Source organism: Saccopteryx leptura, chromosome 1 (assembly GCF_036850995.1).
Source record: "Saccopteryx leptura isolate mSacLep1 chromosome 1, mSacLep1_pri_phased_curated, whole genome shotgun sequence".
Lineage (NCBI taxonomy): Eukaryota > Metazoa > Chordata > Mammalia > Chiroptera > Emballonuridae > Saccopteryx > Saccopteryx leptura.
In genome coordinates this window covers 387823991-387844700 of record NC_089503.1, presented here as the reverse complement: position 1 = coordinate 387844700, position 20710 = coordinate 387823991, and the positions used below count along the sequence as shown (strand labels likewise).

The following is a 20710-nucleotide window of genomic DNA, read 5'->3' as shown; positions in this document are numbered from 1 at the left end:
TTATCAAAGAGTTTCTGTAGAATGTGAAATCCACACTGTGGCTCTTCTAACCATGATTCAATACTGCTAGTTCAGTGAGCAAAGTGATGTAGTCTGTGATGACAATATGTGATTGATCCAGTGCTTTCTCCCCTGGCCAAGTACAGGTGACAGGTGGAAAGCCTGTTTCCCCTTCAGCTGGTGCGCATCATGGGTTAACGTCAGAGCAAGAAAAATAAACGGAAGCAGGAGTTACATGACCCCACCTCACGCGGCCTCCTCCTCCTCCTCACTCCCACCACACTGACGGTGTCACTTCTGAGTCCTGCTTAAGGCCCAGAGGACAACCTGACTGCAGGGATGTGGGGTCACCTGTTGCAGAGAACAACGCCCCTACTCGATAACTCGCTTGCTAGCTTCAGTCCCTGTAACAACCAAAGAAGCAGACGCCGACCCTCAGATACTCCGGTTCCGGAAGACCCTTGGACGTTCAACCAGTGATCTGAACACCCCGAGCTGCCCACACGAGTGCCGGCCACCCACACCCAGCAGAGAACTCCCAACCCCTTCCTTCTGATTGCTTTGTTCTATTTTTGTTGATTCCCTCTCCATCTCCCTCCTCATAAAAACGCTGTCTGCACCGAGAGATTCATGGGGTTTCAGGACAGCCGTTCCCCCGTCTTCTCAGGCTGCCGGCTCTTGAAGAAACCTCTCTCCTTCGCACCAGCGCCTGCCTCTCACGGGCTTTCACCGCTCAGGCCTTGAAGCTGATATGATTACACCTTCACCTTTTTCACCAGGCCCCCAGCCCCTCCCCTCTGACCACTGGCAGGCTGCTCTCTGTATCCAGCAGTCAGGTTCTATTTATTCTGTCTGTTAGCTGACATAGTTCATTCAATGACACATATGAGTGACATCATACGCTATTTGTGTCTCTCTGCCTGGCTTATTTCACTTAACATCATACAGTAATCTCCAGCTCGATCTGTGCTGCTGCAGAAGGTAAGAGTTCCTTCCATTTTGCAGCCGAAGAGTATGGCATTGAGTAAATATAGCACAGATTTTTTATCCAGTCACCTACTGACGGGCACTGGGCTGCTCCCACATCGCGGCTCCCGTGAAGAACGCTGCAGTGAACATAGGGGCCTGTGTCCTCTTGAATTAGTGTTTCGGTTTCTTCAGATACAGTCCCAGAAGGGGGATCGCTGGGTCACTCATTCACACTGAACCCGGGCAGCATTCTCCTCTCTCCGCCCGGTACTAACACACTAACGGGGGGGCCCACGGGCTTCCCCTTGGTTCCCGAAATTAACACGGCACAGCCTTCTCACAGGTAACAGATACTTTACTGCGTTTGAACAAGGGTTCCATCCCTCCCAGAACAGGAAACACAGAGAACAGAACAGCAGACCCCTCTCCTGGTTAAAGCCCTCAGCCATCCATTTCCCTGGAGATTTCTGGAGAGCCTACTTTTCCAGTCAGATGGTGAGGAGCCCCCAAAATAGATCTGCAGACGACCGTCACTGGGCCCAGCGGATTTTCTGCACAAACCCACGTTGGATGAAGGAAGGTCCACTCGGTTCTGCAGAGCAGCTCAGCCCCTCACCCCCTTCGGGTTCGAACAGTATAACGAGGCCATGAAATGTGTTTCACTCCAGACAGGAAAACAACTTCCACATCAAAATATGGCCTGTCCCAAACCAGCTCAGTCACCTTCTGTGACCTGCTGCCCGAGCACAAGGCAGGACCTGACGGTGTTTGTCACCGCACGGGCGGAGCCAGCACGCCGGGCAGGAGGGTGGCACTCCACCTGGCGGGACTGACCTCAGAGCTTTAGCCACAAGGAAGCTTCATCTTCAGAAGGAGAGTCAGGAGGGGGTCAGGGCAGTGACAGGAGCATGGGCTCCACACTGCAGGACAGGAGAGGACACTCAACCTCATCGACACCAGAGTCTGAGCTGAGCCCCGCCCCTGGGAGGCTCAGGGGCACGGGAAACCCCTCGGGCCCACCCACCTTGGGGCAGATGGCCAGGGACACACCCCCTGATCTCAACATGAAATATGGAAAGAGGGTCCCCGAGAAGGAGGCTGGAGGGAAAGAGAAGATGTGGGAGCCATCAGTCATGTTATAGAAGGAGACGTCCCCTGCGTCGTAGTCCAAGAAAACCCCCACCCTGTCAGAAAACCACTTCTCAAAATCAGTCTCAGGGACAGTGCAGGCACAATAGCCACGTTCAAGCCGCCCCACGACCCAGAACCCCCTGTCTGGGGACTCTCTGTACCAGCCTTTCCTTTTCACGTCCCCCCTGCAGACCCCAAGAGCCCACTCGCTGTTGTCCCCGTCAGTGACCGCCACCTCCCAGTGCCAGCGCCCTGATGTGATGCCCTCAAGGCCCAGCACGCTGCAGGTAGAACCTGGATCTTCATGAGAGTCCTTCCAGGTCACACGCATCTTTTCCTGAAAGATGACCAGGCCGGGATGAGCAGAGTCTGGATCGAGGGTGACGAGCCCTGCAGAGAGAAGGGCAAACCCTGAGAAGCCCTGTCCTGCCCCTCAACACGGAACAAACTCCCCCCACACTTAGCTACATGGGGGGCGTCTAAGCCCCCTGAGGTGACAGCCTTGTGACTCAAGCCCACTGCCCTCCAAACAGGAGAAGGAAACACAGGACTTATTTGGGGTTAGATGTGTCACATGGACCTTGAGGACCAGCCTGGACACCAACAGTGAGGAATATCTATTTAACCTCCAGTGTCAGCCAGAGCCACCAGCCCCGAACACGGTTTAAACAAGGGGTCCGTCCAACCCAGAGCGGGAAACACAGAGAACAGAACATCAGACCCCTCTCCTGGTTAAAGCCCTCAGCCATCCATTTCCCTGGAGATTTCAGGATAGCCCAGCTCCAGGGATGGAACCGGAATCTCCATCACCACAGAGCACTGAGGAGGGCTGAGGTTGTGGGGACAGCTGGGGGAGCACCCAGAAAACACAGTCACTCGGCCCTGTCTGGTTGGCTCAGCTGTAGAGCATTGGCACAGCATGTAGAAGTCCCAGGTTTGATTCCTGGTCAGGACACACAGGAGAAGTGACCATCTGCTTCTCCACCCTTCTCCCTCTCCCCTTTCTCTCTCTCTGTCTCTCTTTCTTTCTCTCACTTCCCTTCCTTCAGCCATGGCTGGAATCAGCAAGTTGGCCCCCAGTACTGACGATGGCTCCATCGCCTTGCCTCAGGCACTAGAATAGCTGGGTTTCTGAGCAACAGAGTATCCCTCCCAGATGGGCAGAACGTTGTCCCAGATGGGGATTACTGGCTGGAGCCTAATCGGGGTGCATGCGGGAAGTCTATCCCACCACCTCTGCCTCTCACTTGATAAATAGAAACACAGTCACTCACAGGACGGGAACTTCTCCTGCCGCCAATCTGCAAGAGAGCCACGAGTCACATCAGAGATTTGCAAACATTGGGTCGGAACCTACTTTTAAGAAACACACTGATGCCCGATTTACAGCGGAAGTATTCAGGGAACACTCAGCTGGTGCATCTGTGTCTATTTGATACACACACACACACACACACACACACACACACAGTTGTCATGCTGCCACCTCCCCATGAAAGTTAAGCCATAAATCTAAACACTCAGAGACTGAGAGTCCAGATACCGTCCTGAACACAGGGACCCAGACTTGAGTATCAGAGTTGCTTTCTCAAGTCCTGAGCCACACAACCATCCTGAACACTAGGTTTTCTTGAAAAGAACTGGATATGAAAATGTCCATTTACACCCTGGCCGTTTGGCTCCATGGTAGAGCATTGGGCCAGCATGTCAATGTCCCAAGTTGGATTCCTGGTCAGGGCACACAGGAGAAACAAGCATCTGCTTCTCCACCCCTTCCCCTCCCCTTCTCTCTCCCTCTCTATCTCTCCCTTCCCGTCCCAGAGCTGTGGCTCAGTTAGAGCAAGTTGGCCCCAGGTGCAGAGTATGGCTCCATGGCCTCACCTCAGGCATTAAAATAGCTCGGTTACCAAGCAACAGGACAATGGCCCCAGATGGGCAGAGCAACGCCCCATAAGAAGCTAGCCAGGTGAATCCCGGTCAGGGTGCACACGGGAGTCTGTCTCTCTGCCTCCCCGCTTCTCACTTAAGGGGGGGGGAAATATCCATTTATTAATGAAGAACGGATTAAGCTGAATTTGTAAGTAGTCTGTAAGCCGTGAGAAGAGAGAACGCAGCCTGTCTGGGCTGAACTCGGAGGATGACTGAGCCGTGAGTGCAGAGAATTCGGGATCCAGGGTCAGAGAAGTCCCGCCCAGTTAGGAGGCAACAGAGAGGAGGCTGGGAAGGGAGACTGAGGTCAAAGCAGGAAAGACAAGCGTTCAGTAAGAGGACAGACACTAACAGATTTTCTTCTTCTTTTCACGGTTGGTGGAAGAAAATAAATCAACTCTCTATCTGTATAAATGAACCTATATATATTGACCTGTCCTCTGCTCCCCAGAGAGACTGAAAGCTCCCAGGAGAAACCCTGCTGTGCCCCCCCAAAGATGCCCATGTCCTATGCCCAGCACCACTGACGCCTTCCAGAAAGACATCACTGATCTGTCCTCACGACTGACCTCTCCTCTGTCACTGCACCAGGAAGTACCAATAGAGACCCTGGCCGGTTGGCTCAGTGCTAGAGCATCGGCCCAGTGTGTGGAAGTCCCAGGTTTGATTGCTGGCCTGGGCACACAGGAAAAGTGCTCATCTGCTTCTCTACCCCTCCCGCTCTCCTTCCTCTCTGTCTCTCTCTTCCCCTCCCGCAGCCAAGGCTCCATTGGAGCAAAGTTGGCCCGGGCGCTGGGGATGGCTCCATGGCCTCTGCCTCAGGCACTAGAATGGCTCCAGTTGCAGCAGAGCAACACCCCAGATGGGCAGAGCATCGCCCCCTGGTGGGCATGCCGGTTGGGTCCCGGTCAGGCGCATGAGGTAGTCTGCTTGCCTGACTGCCCGCTTCTCACTTCAGAAAAATACAAAGACGATAAGAAGTACCAACAGAACAGGGAGTGTTCAGGACGGATGGCTGGCCCTAACGGTGATCTGCAATCCAGGACGGGCCCACAGTGCAGAAGAGCTGTGTCCCAAGGAGGGGTCCCTGCACTCTCAGATGGAGGGCACACACGTGACAAGGAGAGCAGGGACGCCAGCCCCACCCTGGTGTGGGGTGCACTGACAGAGAAGGGGACAGGGTGTAGGCCGGGGAGGGGAGGTCACAGGAAGTGAGTCCCTTACCTGCATACAGCTGGGCCTTCCTCCAGGCTGAAAGGGAACACACCCCAGTGAGAGCTCAGCCCCAACAAGCCTGCTCAGCACCCGTCTCCTGCCTCCTCTGTCCCACAGGGGAGACCACCCACAGGGCAGGGACTGGGGAGGGGACAGCCTCTGCCACCTGCAGCCAGCAGGGGTGGCGGGAAACCCCAACCGCCAGCCAGGAAGCCCTCATTACAGGCGGAGTGCCACCACTGTCAGCCGCAGCCGTGTGACCTGTGGGTGGCCGCTTAGCTGTCCTGTGCTGAAACAATCTCAAAATATCCTGTGTCCCTTGATGCTCAGGGCTGCCATTGAGGGTGAAAAATTATAGTTGGTATTGAAAACGTTTAGGAAATAAAATATAAATTATTCCATAGTTGTATGAAAACACTTTTCTGTCTAATCTGTTTCTAATAAAGGTGTATGTAACTCAGGCCCAGCTGGCTGGCTCAGTGGTAGAACATCAGCCGGCATGTAGATGTCCTGGGTTTGATTCCCAGACAGGACACATAGGAGAAGTGACCATCTGCTTCTCCACTCCTCCCCTTTCTCTCTCTCTCTTTCTTTCTCTCTCTCTCTCTCTCTTTTTCTCTTCTCCTCAGAAATCATGTCTTTATTGACTTGAGCAATTTGGCCCTAGGTGCTGAGGATGTCTCAATACCCCCCTCAGGCGCTAAAAATATCTCCGTTGAGGCCCTGGCCAGTTGGCTCAGCGGTAGAGCGTCGGCCAGGCGTGCGGGGGACCAGGGTTCAATTCCCGGCCAGGGTACACAGGAGAAGTGCCCATTTGCTTCTCCACACCCCCCCCCCTCCTTCCTCTCTGTCTCTCTCTTCCCCTCCCGCAGCCAAGGCTCCATTGGAGCAAAGATGGCCCGGCGCTGGGGATGGCTCCTTGGCCTCTGCCCCAGGCGCTAGAGTGGCTCTGGTCGCGGCAGAGCGATGCCCCAGAGGGGCAGAGCATCGCCCCCTGGTGGGCAGAGCGTCGCCCCTGGTGGGCGTGCCGGGTGGATCCCAGTCGGGCTCATGCAGGAGTCTGTCTGTCTCTCCCCGTTTCCAGCTTCAGAAAAATACAAAAAAAAAAAATCTCCGTTGCCGGGCAATCATTCAAACAAACCCTCATATAGGCAGAAGTTCACCTGCTACTGGGCTTGCCAGGTGGATCTGGATTGAGGCACATGCAGAAGTCAGTCTCTGCCTCTCTCTTCTCATTAATTTAAATAAAAAGTATAACTCACAAAGTGGATTAACTTAAGGACAAGGATGTGAGGTGAGCTCTGGGGTAAAGGAGTCAATCTTTCTCAGGTCAGTTATTTCTAAAGATAAGCATCTCTGTCCTGGGGCACTGACACCCCTCCCATCCCGTCCCCTGTGTGGTAACCCGGTCCTCCCAGGACATTCTGATCAGCAAGCACCTCAGGGACTGGGGAGAACAGACTCCCTGGCTGGTGTCTCAGGGAGGGAGGAGGCCACAATCCTAAACTGATTCACCCCATTTATTTACGTGACTCCGTTCCAGGTGCTGACCGGGAGCAGGGGCATTGAAGACCAGAAAACTAGCCAGACGGTGGGCGGGTCAGGGCGGGAATGAGACTCGGGGTGATGACAGTCTCCGGGGCCTCCATCCAACCTGCTTCCCAGCACTGGGGCCAAACGGAAGCCACCGTACGTGGAGCCCAGGGACCAGGGTTGTACCTCCCGCAGGCTCCCACTTCCGCCCCAAGAAAAGGGGTCCACATGTGTGTGCCGAGACAGAAACAAGGAGAGGGACTCCCGGGCACAGGTGGGACAGAGCAGCAAGGACATGTGGAGAGTCACTCACCAGCCAGGTAAACTGCCTTCCTCCACTCTGAAAGACAACACAGGAAACACAAGAGCTAAGAACCAGAATGTCAGCCTTGGTAAGCTGGTTCAGTGGATAGAGCTTCAGCCTGGCATATGGACGTCCCGGGTTCAATTACCAGTCAGGGCACACAGGAAAAGCAACCATCCACTTCTTCTCCACCCTTCCCTCTCTCCCTTCTCTCTCTCTTTCCTTCCCACAGCCAGTAGCTCAACTGGTTTGAGTGTTGGCCCTGGGCACTGAGGACGGCTCATTGGAAGTGTCTCCTCAGGCACTAAAAATAGCTCACTTGATTAGAGCATGAGCCCCAGACGTTATGTGAGAGTTTGTCTCACTATTTCTCCTCCTCCCACTTAAAAAAAGAAAAAAGAACCAGAATGTGTCCCATGAAGGGGACACAAACAGATCAGGAGAAGAAGCAGAACTTACCGAGCTGAGCCTGGAGTTTATCTGAAAGAGAGAAAACCATTCTAAATGCCCAGAAAGACAGTGAGCCTGGGCACCCACGACAAAGGATCTCTCTCTACCCCAGAAGTTCCGACTCCAAACTCCCACCTCCGAGCTTCCAGCTGCCCTCCTTGAATCTCCACAGCCTCCTGCTCCGGGCTGAGGGCCCTGTGTCTCCCTAGAGCGCTGAAGCCCTGAAGTCTGGCATGGCCGCCGGCTTGTCCCTCCCGGCACTGGCCTCCACGCCCACCAGCCTTACCTCTGGCCTTCAGCGCCTCCTCCTTAGTCCGCCTGTCCTTCTCCTTAGCCCAGCGCAACCTCGCCTGTTCTCTGCGCGCCTTCGCCCACATGGAGTGCTGTCTCCAGGTGTAATAGCCAGCCCCAAAGAGCAGGAGCCCCAGCGCGGCCACGCTCCCCAGGAAAAGCCACATTCCTGGTGGCCAGGGAGACACCTGGGGGAAGAAGTACTCTGCACCCGGCCAGGGACCCATCAGAATCCTAGTTCAGGACAGCCCAGCCCCGCCCGCGGGATCACGGCCCCGCCCCCTCATCCAGCTCTGCTGGGAGACCCCGCCCCACCTCCATTGACCCAGGGAGACCCCGCCCCCTCCAGCTCCCCGGGAGACCCCGCCCCCCTCCAGCTCCCCGGGAGACCCCGCCCCCTCCGGCTCCGCTCGGAGACCCCGCCCCCTCCAGCTCCCCGGGAGACCCCGCCCCCTCCAGTTCCCCGGGAGACCCCGCCCCCCTCCAGCTCCCCGGGAGACCCCGCCCCCTCCAGCTCCGCTCGGAGACCCCGCCCCCTCCAGCTCCCCGGGAGACCCCGCCCCCCTCCAGCTCCGCGGGGAGACCAGCAGCACTGACCCGGGATGAAGACGGCCATCGCCTTCTCCTGGCCCAGGATGGGGTTCAGCAGGGAGCAGGTCACGTTGCCCGCGGAGCGTTCTCTCACCACCAGGGCGGCCTCCACGCTGTACAGCCCTGCAGCGTCTCGGGCGTGGGCCTCAGAGAAGGCCAGCAACTTCTCCCCGCTCAGGTCTCTCCACTGCACCTGCGGCTTCGGGAACCACCCTGAGGCGCTGCACGCCACGCGGACGCCATCCTCCTCCGGCCCCGTGATGTGCACTCGGGGCGCAGAGCCCACACCTGCGGGGGTGGGGGGGGAATTAGAACTGTGTCTTTCAAATGTCAACATCGGGGCAGGGAGCACCCCACTGTCCCCTGCCTGTGGGAGGGCAGGGGTAGAGCAAGGGGGCACGTGCTCTAAGTTCTAAAACCACCTCCTGTGATAAAGACCCCAATTACCAGGTAATTATAGGGTGAACCATGTGGGACAGTGGCGCTCTCACGTCCTCTCTCCTGAGAACTAGTAATTGCTCATCAGAGACATGCGTGCAGTGGTCGTGTCTGCTTGGCTATCTGGTAGATCGCTTGGTGAGCCTCGCATTCTGGTGCAATGCTTATTTAATACAAAAAAGTTGTCTTTCCCCAGAAGCCAAAGGAAAACCCTGAAAGTCTCTGCAGCCCAGTCTTCTCCCTGAAAACTGTCTGCGTCCCCAAATCTACTCACTCAGCTGGATCAACTTTGTAAACCGCATGAGCTCTCTGATGCACCCTGCCCAACCCAGGGCCACTCTGCGCAGTCAGGCGACCACCCTCCCCACCATGTAACTGCGCCTGCGCCTCAGCTCTGCTCACCCCAGACAGCCTCACCTCTGCAAGGGGAGTGAGTCCGCACCACGTGGTAGACTTTTCCCAGCGATGCATCCAAAGTCCATAGCATACCGTCCCCATGAGCTGGTGGCTGCCTCCCCTCGCTCTGCTCTTTCTACTGAACCCCAACCTCAACTCCCACCTCCTGTGCTCCTCTGGGCCACACACTCCGGCCACACGGACTGTTCGTTTGTTCACTGCTGGAAACCAGTCATTGCCTCCTCACCTCCTAGTCAGTCCGGTCACCTCAAGTGGCCTGTGGGACCTTGGCTGGTGAACTCAAGCGCCCGTTGGAGTGAGCACTCCCTGTGAACTTTCCCTGACAGCTGCGGGAGGGGGCAGCAATCCCACCCACACCAGGGGTCTGGCTTCCGGTATGGTCACCCCTTACCCCCTCCCACTGGCTCACTCATCTTACAGACAAACCACAATGGCCTCCTCGGGAGCCCAGACACACAGCTCACTCCTGGCTCGGGTTTTACACGGAGTGCTCCCTCAGCTTAGCACCCTCACCCCCAATAAGCACCCGCTAACCGCCGACTTCCTCAGAACTTTTGCTCAGATTGTCAAGAGCACCCGTCAGAGCCCCTGTGTGACCGTGACACCTCCCTTCCCGCCCCGCCCCACACCCAGGGCCCCTCCAACTGCTCCTCTTGACCTTTTATCCTAAGACCTAACGACCCCTGACATCCCCTCTAACCTACCATCTAACTGTGCGTCTGTGTACCGTCTCCAGACGACAACTCTACAGGGCAGGGACCTCGGGTTCACTGGAACACCCCAGGGGCCCCGGACAGGACCTGGCACAGCGGAGGGACTCCATGTGCCGTACTGAGTAAGCGGATGAGCGGATGGGCCCCCTTTCCTCGTCTGCAAAATGAGCGGCTGAATGACCTTGTCCTCCAGGTTCCCCCAACTCCAGGACCCCAGAGTACCGATCAAGTGACCAACCTGCCACTTTCAGCTCCAAAGTGGCCTCATCGTAGAAGCCTCCCTTTCTGAAGAAGCAGGAATACAGCCCGTCGTCGGAGGCCTGGACCTTGTGGATGACCACGGCCGCCCGCCCCTGGGTGAGGAACTCCCTGTCCAGCGAGGTCCGCCCCGCGTACTGCGCCATCAGCTCCTCCGTCTGCTCCCAGCCGTTCTGATAGACGTACACGGCTTTGTAGAACTTGGAGCGGAACCACCTCAGCTCCATGTTCTCCACACTCATGCCGGGTTCCACGCGACAGGGCAGTGAGATGTTCCCGCCCAGCACTGCCACAATGGGTTCCCCGGGTCCAAATACCAAGAACTCCTCTGTGGACACAGACACAAGAGAGAGAAATGGGGACACGCTGAATGGAGGCCGGAACACACCATCAGGCAGAGGGCCCCAGCAAGTGGGGACAAGTGACAGTCCATCCTGTCCTGATGGGCTGAGCTGTGACGACTCTGAATCAGGGCCCAGTCCTCTGATCACAACTTTGTGACCCCAAAAAGGATGTCAAAACGACCCCCTCATCCCCCTCTGCTCCTGTCCCCACCCCTCCGGGAAGGGCTGTAAGCCGGGTTCTCTCGTCCAGGGAGCATCGGAATCAACAGGGGGCCTGGACACAGGTCGCTGGGCCCCGCCCCAGGGCCTCTGCATAGCGGGTCTGGGGACCCAGGACGTGCATTTCCAAGTCGTTCCCCAGGGAGCTGGCAGGGACGCCCGGGGACCACCCTCTGAGAACCACAGCTCCACCCTGGTCCTCCTAGGACAGGACCAGAAACTGAGCAAGGACACACCTGTGGCCCAGGTCTGAGCTCTTGGTTACTCAGTCACACCCCGCCCCTAACTGTGGGTGCCCTGTCTTTCTCCTCTGCTAAACTCCCTGTGGCCCAAAACCTAGAGACAATTGCTACTTCCTTTACAATCCTGTCCTCACTCCCATCACTCACGGGAGCACAAAACACTGCTTGTTAAGAAAGAAAGCTCAGCCTGACCAGGCGGTGGCACAGTGGATAGAGTCAGCATGAGATGCTGAGGACCCAGGTTCAAAAGACCAATGTCCCCAGCCAAGGTCACTGGCTTCAGTGCGGTCTCAGCAGCATGAGCACGGGGTCAACACCTTGAGCATGGGATCATAGACATGACCACATGGTCGCTGCTTGAAGCCCAGGTACCTGACTTGAGCAAGGGGTCACTGGCTCGGCTGGAGCCCCTTCCCCTGGGTCAAGGCACGTATGAAAATCAATCAATGAAGAACTAAGGTGCTACAGCTATAAGTTGATGCATCTCATCTCTCTGACTTCCTGTCTGTCTGTGTCTGTCGCACACACACGCGCTAAAAAGAGAAAGGAAGCGAGAGCGATGGGAGAGTGTTCTTGCATTTCTGATAGCTGACTTGTAAAACGTGGTTTGGTAAATGTTCTTAAATGTCTGACTACAGTTAGTGGTTGGGGAGCATCCAGAGAGAGGCTTCCACCAACAGCCCCCACTGTGGGGAGGGGGGCGGAAACAGCTGTCAGAGGGGGGACGTGTCCCCCCACTCTCCCGGCTTCCACCCACCAGGTGCAGCAGGAGGAGGAGGGACACACTCACCAGCGGACCCGCCAGAGAGCAGCGGGAGGAGCAGGAGCAGGGAGCTGAGATGGCGGCGCACAGCCAGGCTGCAGAGACGCTCCATGTCCGCCTTGAGCTGGGGAGACGCCGGGCGGGAGGCGGGTGAGACCAGCAGAGGGAGCTCGGGGACCTCGCAAGGGACCACAGCGCTGGGGGCCGGCAGCTGTCCCAGCCTGAGCACAGCCTTCCCTCCTGGTTCATTACGTTGAGGGCGTGGTGGGCCCCACGCCACCCTGATACCAGGAAAGGACTGACATGGGCTTTTCCCATCTTCTTTGAAAGCCTCTGTGGAGCTAGAGAACCCTTACGTTTGCTGGGGAAAAACTTCATCCCTTCCCACCCAGGACGGCACCCACAGCGCAGGGACAAGCTGCTCAGAAGAAACAATCCAGCCCTGGCTGTGGCCTCAGTGGTACCGTCCAGGCACGGGGAAGTCCCGGGGTGATTCTGTCAGAGCACGCAGAAGTGACTGTTTGCATCTCCACCCTTCCCCTCCTCCTCCTTCTCTCTCTCTCTCTCTTCCCCTCCTGCAGCCAAGGCTGGTTGGTTCCAGCGCGCTCAGGATGGCTCCGTGCAGCCTCTGCCTCAGGCGCTAGAATAGCTCGGTTGTGAGCATGGACGCACTGGGGGTTGCCGGATGATGCCGGGTGGGGCGCATGCGGGAGTCTGTCTCTCTCTCTTCTCTCACTGAGAAGGGGGGGGGGTCCCTCCATCCTCATCCCCTGCGTCCATGGGAGAAACTGCCCCTCTTCCTCTCCATTGTTCGCACACCACCGGTGACTCTCCAGGTCAGAGGGTGCAGACTCAGTCCCCTCCCAGGAAGGACGTGTGGGCCCCTGATCATAGTTCTGTGGGCCCCTAGCCTCCTGATGACAGCGGGGACTGGCTGAGAAGCATCGGAACAGACCAAGTTCCCTTCTCCCCCGGAAAAGATGCTCCCAGCACAGCACGTGCGTTTCCTCTGCGCGCTTCTGTGACTCACCTTCGTTTCCATCCCTCCCACCTTTCCTGCTCCGGACCTAGGACTGCCCTGCGTGCGGCAGGTGCCCGGTCAGGCCCACGGGTGGGCGGACGGCAAGCAGGGACTCTCCTCTCTCTGCGAGGATCCCGCCCGGCTCTCCCGGGACTTCCTGCAGCTCCGCTATCTCCCCGCGCTGCCCGCACCCTCCCAGCCCCTCCTCCCAGCCCGCGCCCCCTGCTTCCTCCTCTGGATCCCCGGTGTCCGGACCAGCTTACCTGCTGCGAAAGTCCGGGACTGCCCGAGCGCCTCTAAACGCAGCAGCAGCGAGAGAAGGACCAGGGACCCCGGCAGACCCCGAGTCCACGCTCAGAGCCCCAAACCTGCTGCCGGACCCAAGGCTGGTGTCAGGACCCCTCGTGCGGAGAGATGGGCGCCGCAGAGCCTGGCCCGGCTGCAGGGACATCTGCGGGGACCGGGCCCTGGGGCCCCGGCGTGAAGAAGCCGCCCTTCTCCGGCTCCTTCCACCGGGAGAAAGCGAAAGCTTGCCGAGAGCGCCCCGCAGACTCTGCCCTGCCCTCTGCACAGCGCCCCGGGTGTCTGGAGGTCACAGCGGGGTCAGGGCAGCAGAGGGCGGCCCAGGTGCTGAAACAGCCCTGCAGGGGGCGGACACAGGCTCAGGCCAGGGCCTCGTGTGTGGAAAGGCTGCTACACTCCTGTTGCTTGTCTTATTTTATTTTATTTTATTTTATTTTATTTTATTTTATTTTATTTTATTTTATTTTATTGAGAGGGTGAGAGGCAGGAAGACAGAGACAACCTCCCGCATGCCCCCCACACACACACACAACGGGATCCACCCGGTATACCCTACCCATCTGCAGCTGCTGCTTCGTTGCTCAGCAACCGAGCTAGTTTATCCTGAGACCATGGAGCCATCCTCAGAGCCAGGAGCCAACTTGCTAGAACCTTTCAAGCCATGGCTGCATGAGGGGAAGAGAGAGAGAGAAGGGGAGAGGTGGAGAAGCAGATGGGCGTTTCTCCTGTGTGCACTGACCTGGATTTGAACCCGGGACTTCCACAAGTTGGGTGGACGCTTCCACTGAGCCAGCTAGCCAGGGTTTGTTCTAAACCACAGGTAGGACTGAGTGTGGCACAGTCATGTGCCTGGGTCTGCCCATGACAGAAGTGACCCTTGTTGGTTGGTAATCACCCTGGCCTGAGAATTATACAAACTGGACGGTACAGCTGCTTGTCTTCTCTTCACCAACAGATGACACAGAAGCCCCCACACCCGGGCTTCTGAGGGTTCACACCAGGCACAAGGACGTTTCAGGACCGACTCCAAGACCCTGGCCTGTCCACACTGAGTGGTCAGAGCCCTGTGGCTTGCTAATATTTGGCATCGCCCATGGCCTGAGTACAGCCGCTCAGACCCTGTCCTGCCAGGCTGCAGAATATGCAGGAAAAGCCCCAGGGAAAACCCCTGAGCTTGGGGTCTTTCTCTGCAGCCCCCATTCCAGCACTGTTCCTGTCCCAGTGAGGGGTGCCTGTGTCCCCCGGTTTTCTCTGCCAGATGCTTGGGGCCATCCTAGATGCTGTGCTCTCTGTCCAGAGCCACAGCCAGCACCTGGCTCCAAGCCACCCTCATTTGTCACCCAGCCCAAGCCGCAGCCGCCCCATGGGGGTCCCTGCCCCACACCTAGCCTCACCTCCTCGGGTTCACTGTCCTTCTGAGGACATGGTCCTCTCAAGTCAGCTCCTGGGAACTCTCTGCCTTGTCCCTGGGAGGGATTCCTCTGCCTAAACCTCTTCTCTGTGGCTCAGGCCTCTGGGGCCTGTCTGACCTCCTCCCCGTCCTCCCTCCCCCCGCAGTGCTCCCTCCCTGGACTCAGGGGAGGTCCTCCCACTCACAGCTTTCCCAGCTGGGACCTTCCCACTGGTGCTCCCGCTCTCTGTCCACCAGACTCTCTCCCGCGGTCTCACCTAGTGCCCCTCCCCCGGGGGCCTTCACCACTCTCCCGACCCCCATGGCCTGCCCCGTACTGGGCTAGGGGTTGGTGGCACCCTGTTCACGGCGCTGACATGGGCTCATCTGTGGGGTGTCGGTGACATCCACGAGAAGAGGCACTGTGTCCTGCCCGCGTGTCTGGAACGTGGTGAGCACGCAGGCACGTGTCGTGGGCTCCCTGGTGGATGTTGGAATCCATGGGAGTCCGAAAGACCAGAGTCACAGGCTTTATTGAAAGGAAGAAAGGAACCCTGCCGGGCACTTCTCCCGGGCGAGAAGAGCACCAGTTACAGACTAGGGGCGAGTTATATAGTGTTTGGGAGAGCCTGAGGGGATACTGAGGCAAAAGTCCTGGTATGTCCGGAATGCTCCTCCTTGGGGGGCTTCAAGCATGTGGGTGTTGAACCAAAAGTCCTGGTATGTCTGGAGCCCCTCTTTGGGGCGGGTTGTCAACTTTTTGGAATTCCTCTGTCTCAGGGGCGATAGTCCAGTAAGGGTGAGGTCTGACAGATAAGCGGAATAGCAAGAGGGCAGTTTGGAATTCACGTATCTATCAGTGGAGAGGTCCCTTCAGCAGCACACGGGCTGGGCGACCATATTTATATTCCTGCCTCTCCGTTCTCCCACATGCTAACAGATTAAATAAGAGCAGCGCCCTGCCATCCATAACCCTTAATCCAGGAACTTTAAGAGGCGGGGTAGAGCCGCAAAGAGAACCCTGCGCCCCTCCCCCAGCCCACCCCTAAGCCCCGCCCACCCCGTCTGCGCACTCACTAGTCCCGGCCTGGAGCAGCAGAAAGGGACCTTGGACTCAGAAACGCCCCAGGATGATGGGGCCGGAGGCTTATCTCCCCAGAATCCCAGCCCTTTGATTCCGTGTTGGGGGGAGGGGTGACAGCAGATTTTCCTGAGGAACACTGGAAGGAACGACGCCGGGAAGCGCTGTCAGGAAGGACATCAGCAGCGAACTTCGCTGCCCTCTCCCCGCACCCCGGTGTCCCGTTCCAGCTGCTTTAACAATACACGCTGTCCTGCCCGACCGGTGGTGGCGCAGTGGAGCGCGCTGGGCCTGGGATGCTGAGGTCCCAAGTCCCCAGGCATCCGGCTTGACCACAGGGTCGCCGGCTTGAGTGGGGATCATCGACATGATACCAGGGTCGCTGGCTTGAACCCAGAGGTCACCGGCTTGAAGCCCACAGTCCCTGGCTTGAGCAAGGGGTCACTGGCTCAGCCTGAGCTCCTGTCTAGGCGCACATGAGAAACAACCAATGAACAACTCAAGTGATGTAACTGTGAGTTCATGCCTCTCTCTCGTTCTCTCTCTCTCTCTCTCTCTCTCTCTCTCTCTCTCTCACACACACACACACACACACACACACACACACACACACAAAGAAAGAAAGAAAGAAACGCTGTTCACAGCCTGACCTGTGGTGGTGCAGTGGATAGAGCACCGACCTGGAATGTTCACCTTGCCGGTTCAAAACCCTGGGCTTGCCTGGTAAAGGCACATCCAACAGTGAATAACTAAAGTGAAGCAACTATGAATTGATAACTTCTTGTTCTTCTCACCTCTCTGTAAAGTCTTTTCAAAAACAAAATAAATAAATAAATAAATAAATAAATAAATAAAAGCTGTTCACTAACCAGGAGTGATGTTTCTTGCTCTAGTACGAAGTATCCTGACGCTAAAGAGGTGAGTAGTTCGCTTCCCTCCTTAACAGCCCACAGCGCCTCTGATCTTTCAGTTGCTTCAACACTTTCAGAGCAGCTCCGGGTAAATGCCTAAGTCATTAAATGAAGGTGAATATGAGTGAGCTGTTATTTCAAAAAGTGACCGTGTGGGACCCTGACTTGTGGTGGCACAGTGGATAAAACGTCCGCCTGGAACGCTGAGGTCACCAGTTAGAAACCCTGGGCTTGCCTGGTCAAGGCACATATGGGAGTTGATGCTTCCAGCTACTCCCTCCTGTCTCTCTCTCCTCTTTCTCTCTCCCTCTCTCTCTCTTCTCTAAAATGAATAAATAAAATAAAAATTAAAATAAATAAATAAATAAATAAAAACCTGGGCATAGGTCAATGTGTGCTGTTAAAAAAAAAAAATTCAATGCTTGCGCTTGCTCTTATCTCTTTTGACATGTTATCTGTATAACGTTTTACAACATAATGGTTAACTCCGTGATCAAAGTGCGTTCCTGGATGGAGCCTGTGACCCAAAGAGTCTGGAGACGCCCGCGCTCCGAACCCTCTGCTGCAGAAATCTTCTCTAAAGCCGCAGGTCTCAGAGGGAGGAGGCAGGACCACCCAACGTGGGACGCCCCCAGAAGGAGGGTGCTGTGTGGGGGGGGGCAGTAACCCAGGCAACAGTAGACCTGCGGCCAGTCCGGGCTAGCCAGGGGCCGTGGGGCTCTGCTGCCCCCTTGTGGCCGCACGTGGCAGACAGAAGGGGCGCTTCCCTGCGCGTCACTGAGAAAGGGTGGGACCGAGTTTAGAAACGTGCACGAACGGAGGACAGGGAAGCGTGGTGGAGAAGTGGCCTCACTTCCCAGCTTTGACCCTCCCCGGGGGGCAGGGCCCTATGGGGAAGCTCCAGATCGCCCGGCAATGGGAAGCTGAGAACGGCCAGGCCGGTGGGCACTTGACCCCTCGGTGAAAGCCTGGGACACTGACTCAGAGGCCGGAGCCAGACGGTCAGGCAGGGGGAGGGGCTGAAGGCTGAGCGGAGGGGGGGGGGGGGAAGGAAGCAGAGACTCTTCTCCAGGTTTCTGCTGAGACGGAGCACAGGCCCGAGTGAGGGAGCCTCCCCTCCCCTCGCGGGAAACTAGCCCGTGCCCGCCCGCTGAGGGCGAGGAGAGAAGAGTGGGAGACCGAGGGTCCCCGCAGGAAGCAGAATTCCACGGAGACGGCTCCACGTTGTAGATGGGCTGTTTATACGGTGACGGAACTGCGGGTGGGGGGTCTGAGGCAGGGGGAGCCGCCCCCACTCCAGTCAGGAGGGGCTAGAGGAGGAGGAACAGCAGGGTGACAACTGCTGTCCCAGAAGCCCAGACACGAGTGGGAGGGAGGGAGGGAGGAGTCCCTCCCTCCCCAGTGAGCAGCCAGGATCAGTCCACAGAGGCCAGTCTCTCTGAAAGGTCCCCAGGTCAGGGGGGAATGAGAAAGGGAGGGGAGGACGGGGCTACCGAGAGTCACAGGACCCAGGACAAATGGGCCCCGGGGAGGGGCTCATACAGAAATCCTCCCAGCAGTCCCTACAGGGGGCACTTCCCCAGGTTCCTAACTATTGTTCCTGCCTGGTGACAACCCCCTCCACAGAGATGTGGGCACCAGGGACACCCCGGGATGAGCCCAGTGTATGGGGGCTGTAGATGAACACGGAGAGGGCAGAGGCAGACTGGTGGCCTAGGTGGCCCTGGTGTGGGACAATCCAGAAGTCTTGATGTCCCCTCTCCAGATGTGAGGCCACTGTCCAGCGCACCCTGAGAAGCCTGCTGCCAACTGAGCCCCTGAGAGCTGCTGGGAGGAGGGGGCTCAGCGGGGCGAATGCAGAGTCAGGGGCGAGTTCTGGAGGTACTCACCGCCCGACCCACCACAGGGTCAGCCGCATTCCCCTCTGCTACCACCCCCAGACCATGGGAGGAGTGGCCTCTCCTTCCTCAGCTCACACTCGGGAGAGTTTACAGAGCGTTTCGTACACAATGTGAAAGGGGACACGTGCACAGGGACAGGAAGAAGCATTCCCAGCACGAGGCTCTGAGCTCCGTGTCCCTGGTGTTCTGAAACCAGTGGCATCGGAATCAGGCCACCGCGGTCCTTCCCCTCCTCTCCCCACATCACCCGACCCAGTGAGCTGCTCCCAGACTGCGCCCTGTGCCCCTGGCTCAGCTCCCCAAATGTCCCCTGTGCCCCCTGGACTTCCGTGTCCCATTTCCTTCTCAGGGAAGCTCAGTGCCTAACCTCATCCCAGCCCTCCTGCCACCCCCTGCTCCCACAAGTCCGCACCTGCGCCCACCTGTGCCAGCCTGCTCCCACCTGCTCCCAATGCTCCCACCTGCTCCCACCTGCTCCCACCTGCTCCCACCTGTGCCCACCTGCTCCCACCTGCTCCCACCTGCTTCCACCTGCACCCACCTGCCCCCACCTGCTCCCACCTGCTTCCACCTGTGCCCACCTGCTTCCACCTGTGCCCACCTGCTCCCACCTGGCCCACCTACACCCACCTGCACTGTCCTTATCCATTGCACCTGCTTTCCTGCCACCCACAGAGTCTAGCTCTTGGGAAGCAAATAGCATCTTCACTGTCCCTTGACCAGCCTGGGTTGTCCAGCCAGTCAGTTCTGCGCAGTCCCTCCTGGAACTCTGCCTGTGGGTGTCCGGAGACCCAGAGTGAGTGGTACCAGAAACACCCAGTTCACAGCTGGAAGTCCCAGTTGTTCACTAACCCGCTCACCACTTCCCACTCTCTCCTCTCCTCCTGTGAAGTGATTCTTTCATTTTCTTAGTTAAAAATGCGAGCAGTGGAGAGCAGAAAGAAGGGCTCTCCCATTCGCTGTCCCCCTGACCAGTGAGGGTCCTGCCCAGCCCTGGAGCTGCACCCAGGGGGCAGGCACGGGCAGCAGCGGCTGAAGGGCCCTCCCAGCCACAGACCCACCTCTGCCTCCTGGAACGGGGGTCAGCCTGCTCCTCCCTTCCCGCCACCAAGAGTTGGACATCCTGGGTGGGTGGAGGTCCAGACAGCTGTCAAGGAAGCCTTTCTGCCAGGGGACGGGTAACAGGTCACATTCAACCACAGAGCTTCTGACGGGTGGGGGTGGCAGGGACAGGGGGCTCCTGTTTCCCCAGCCCCCCAGCTCACAGGAGGGCAGAGTCAGGCCTCAAGTGGAGCTCCTGGGCTCAGACAGGCAGGATTCAGGGAGCCCCCGCCCACATCCACCCACCCAGAGCACTCTTAGGGGCTCAGGGGGCTCCCCATCCTCACCTCCACTGAGGAGAAGTCAATACCCCATAGAGAGGTGGTCCCCGCAGCAAACACTCCGTCATCTAAAGTAGAGAATCGGAAAAAAGAGGAGGGGGCAGAGCTCTGGGGGTGGGGGCTAGGGAAACATTAATCTGTGGGACGCTGTGGGAAGACCTATATTTTTTAAATGGTTGGAGTGAACCCAGATATGTTTAAAAACAAAAAATTGAGGTCCCAGACATATGAAGCCGCACCCTGCCAGCATTGCGGCCGGAATGAGGCAGTCACGGGATGCGGAGAGTATGGTAGTGTAGCCCAGTGGGCAGGCCTGCGCATGCGGTGGAGGCCCGAACCCATGGAGCTCACAGCTGCTGGGCTGGGGTGGGAGCCATCACCCTCCATGGGCGCCATCACCCTCCATGACCGCCCCAGAGGCACCATCACATCTTCACCGCGGGAGGGCGCTCATCTCCCTCCCAGAAGATTGGGTGTAGAAATTGCCAGCCCACTGCAGTCCTGAGCACGCCCATCCTTGCCTGCAGAGGAGACAGGAGGGTCAGCCCCAGTGTCCACTCGAGCCATTCAGTAAGAACGCGAGAACTGAGGTCCTGGCTTCCACCTGCACCGCTGCCCTGCCTGCCCCATGCCCTCTGCAGCCACACCTGACCAAGGGCAGGACTGGGCACCGATGCAGGATCCCAGGTCACCTCTCCCTGGATCTTAGCAAAGGAGAGGATTTTAGAATAAAGTGAGCAGTTTTCAAACTGTTCCCCAGAACCCTAGACCTGGTAGGAATCTTTGAGAGGCACTCTGGGTGGTGTTGGGCAGTGGGGAGGGGGTCTCAGAAGGGGCCAAACTCAACCACAACACTGACCTTGAATCCCTTTTTGAAGAATAATTTTGATCCAAAAAAAATCCTCTATCTTTGA

General features: G+C 57.5%; 2 protein-coding genes across 2 annotated transcripts in view; both read right to left on the bottom strand.

The window, feature by feature from the left end:
• The window catches only part of LOC136387782 (butyrophilin-like protein 1), an 87794-nt gene extending 74571 nt beyond the window's left edge, over positions 1 to 13223 (bottom strand). Inside the window, exons 1-5 of the mRNA XM_066359818.1 lie at positions 13092 to 13223; positions 11835 to 11931; positions 10220 to 10567; positions 8420 to 8701; positions 7818 to 8027 (exon numbers count right to left, since the gene is read on the bottom strand). Of these exons, the coding sequence (XP_066215915.1) occupies positions 7818 to 8027; positions 8420 to 8701; positions 10220 to 10567; positions 11835 to 11919 (925 nt within the window). The 5' untranslated portion in view covers positions 11920 to 11931; positions 13092 to 13223. The remainder of the gene's footprint in view (positions 1 to 7817; positions 8028 to 8419; positions 8702 to 10219; positions 10568 to 11834; positions 11932 to 13091) is intronic.
• Positions 1304 to 7580, bottom strand: LOC136389071 (butyrophilin subfamily 3 member A3-like). Its single transcript, XM_066360882.1, has 5 exons — positions 7541 to 7580; positions 7091 to 7117; positions 5254 to 5280; positions 3375 to 3401; positions 1304 to 2490 (listed from the first exon to the last, which is right to left on the bottom strand). The coding sequence occupies exons 1-5, from the start codon at positions 7578 to 7580 to the stop codon at positions 1859 to 1861; spliced, it is 753 nt and encodes a 250-aa protein (XP_066216979.1). The 3' UTR covers positions 1304 to 1858.
• Positions 13224 to 20710: the final 7487 nt, after the last annotated feature.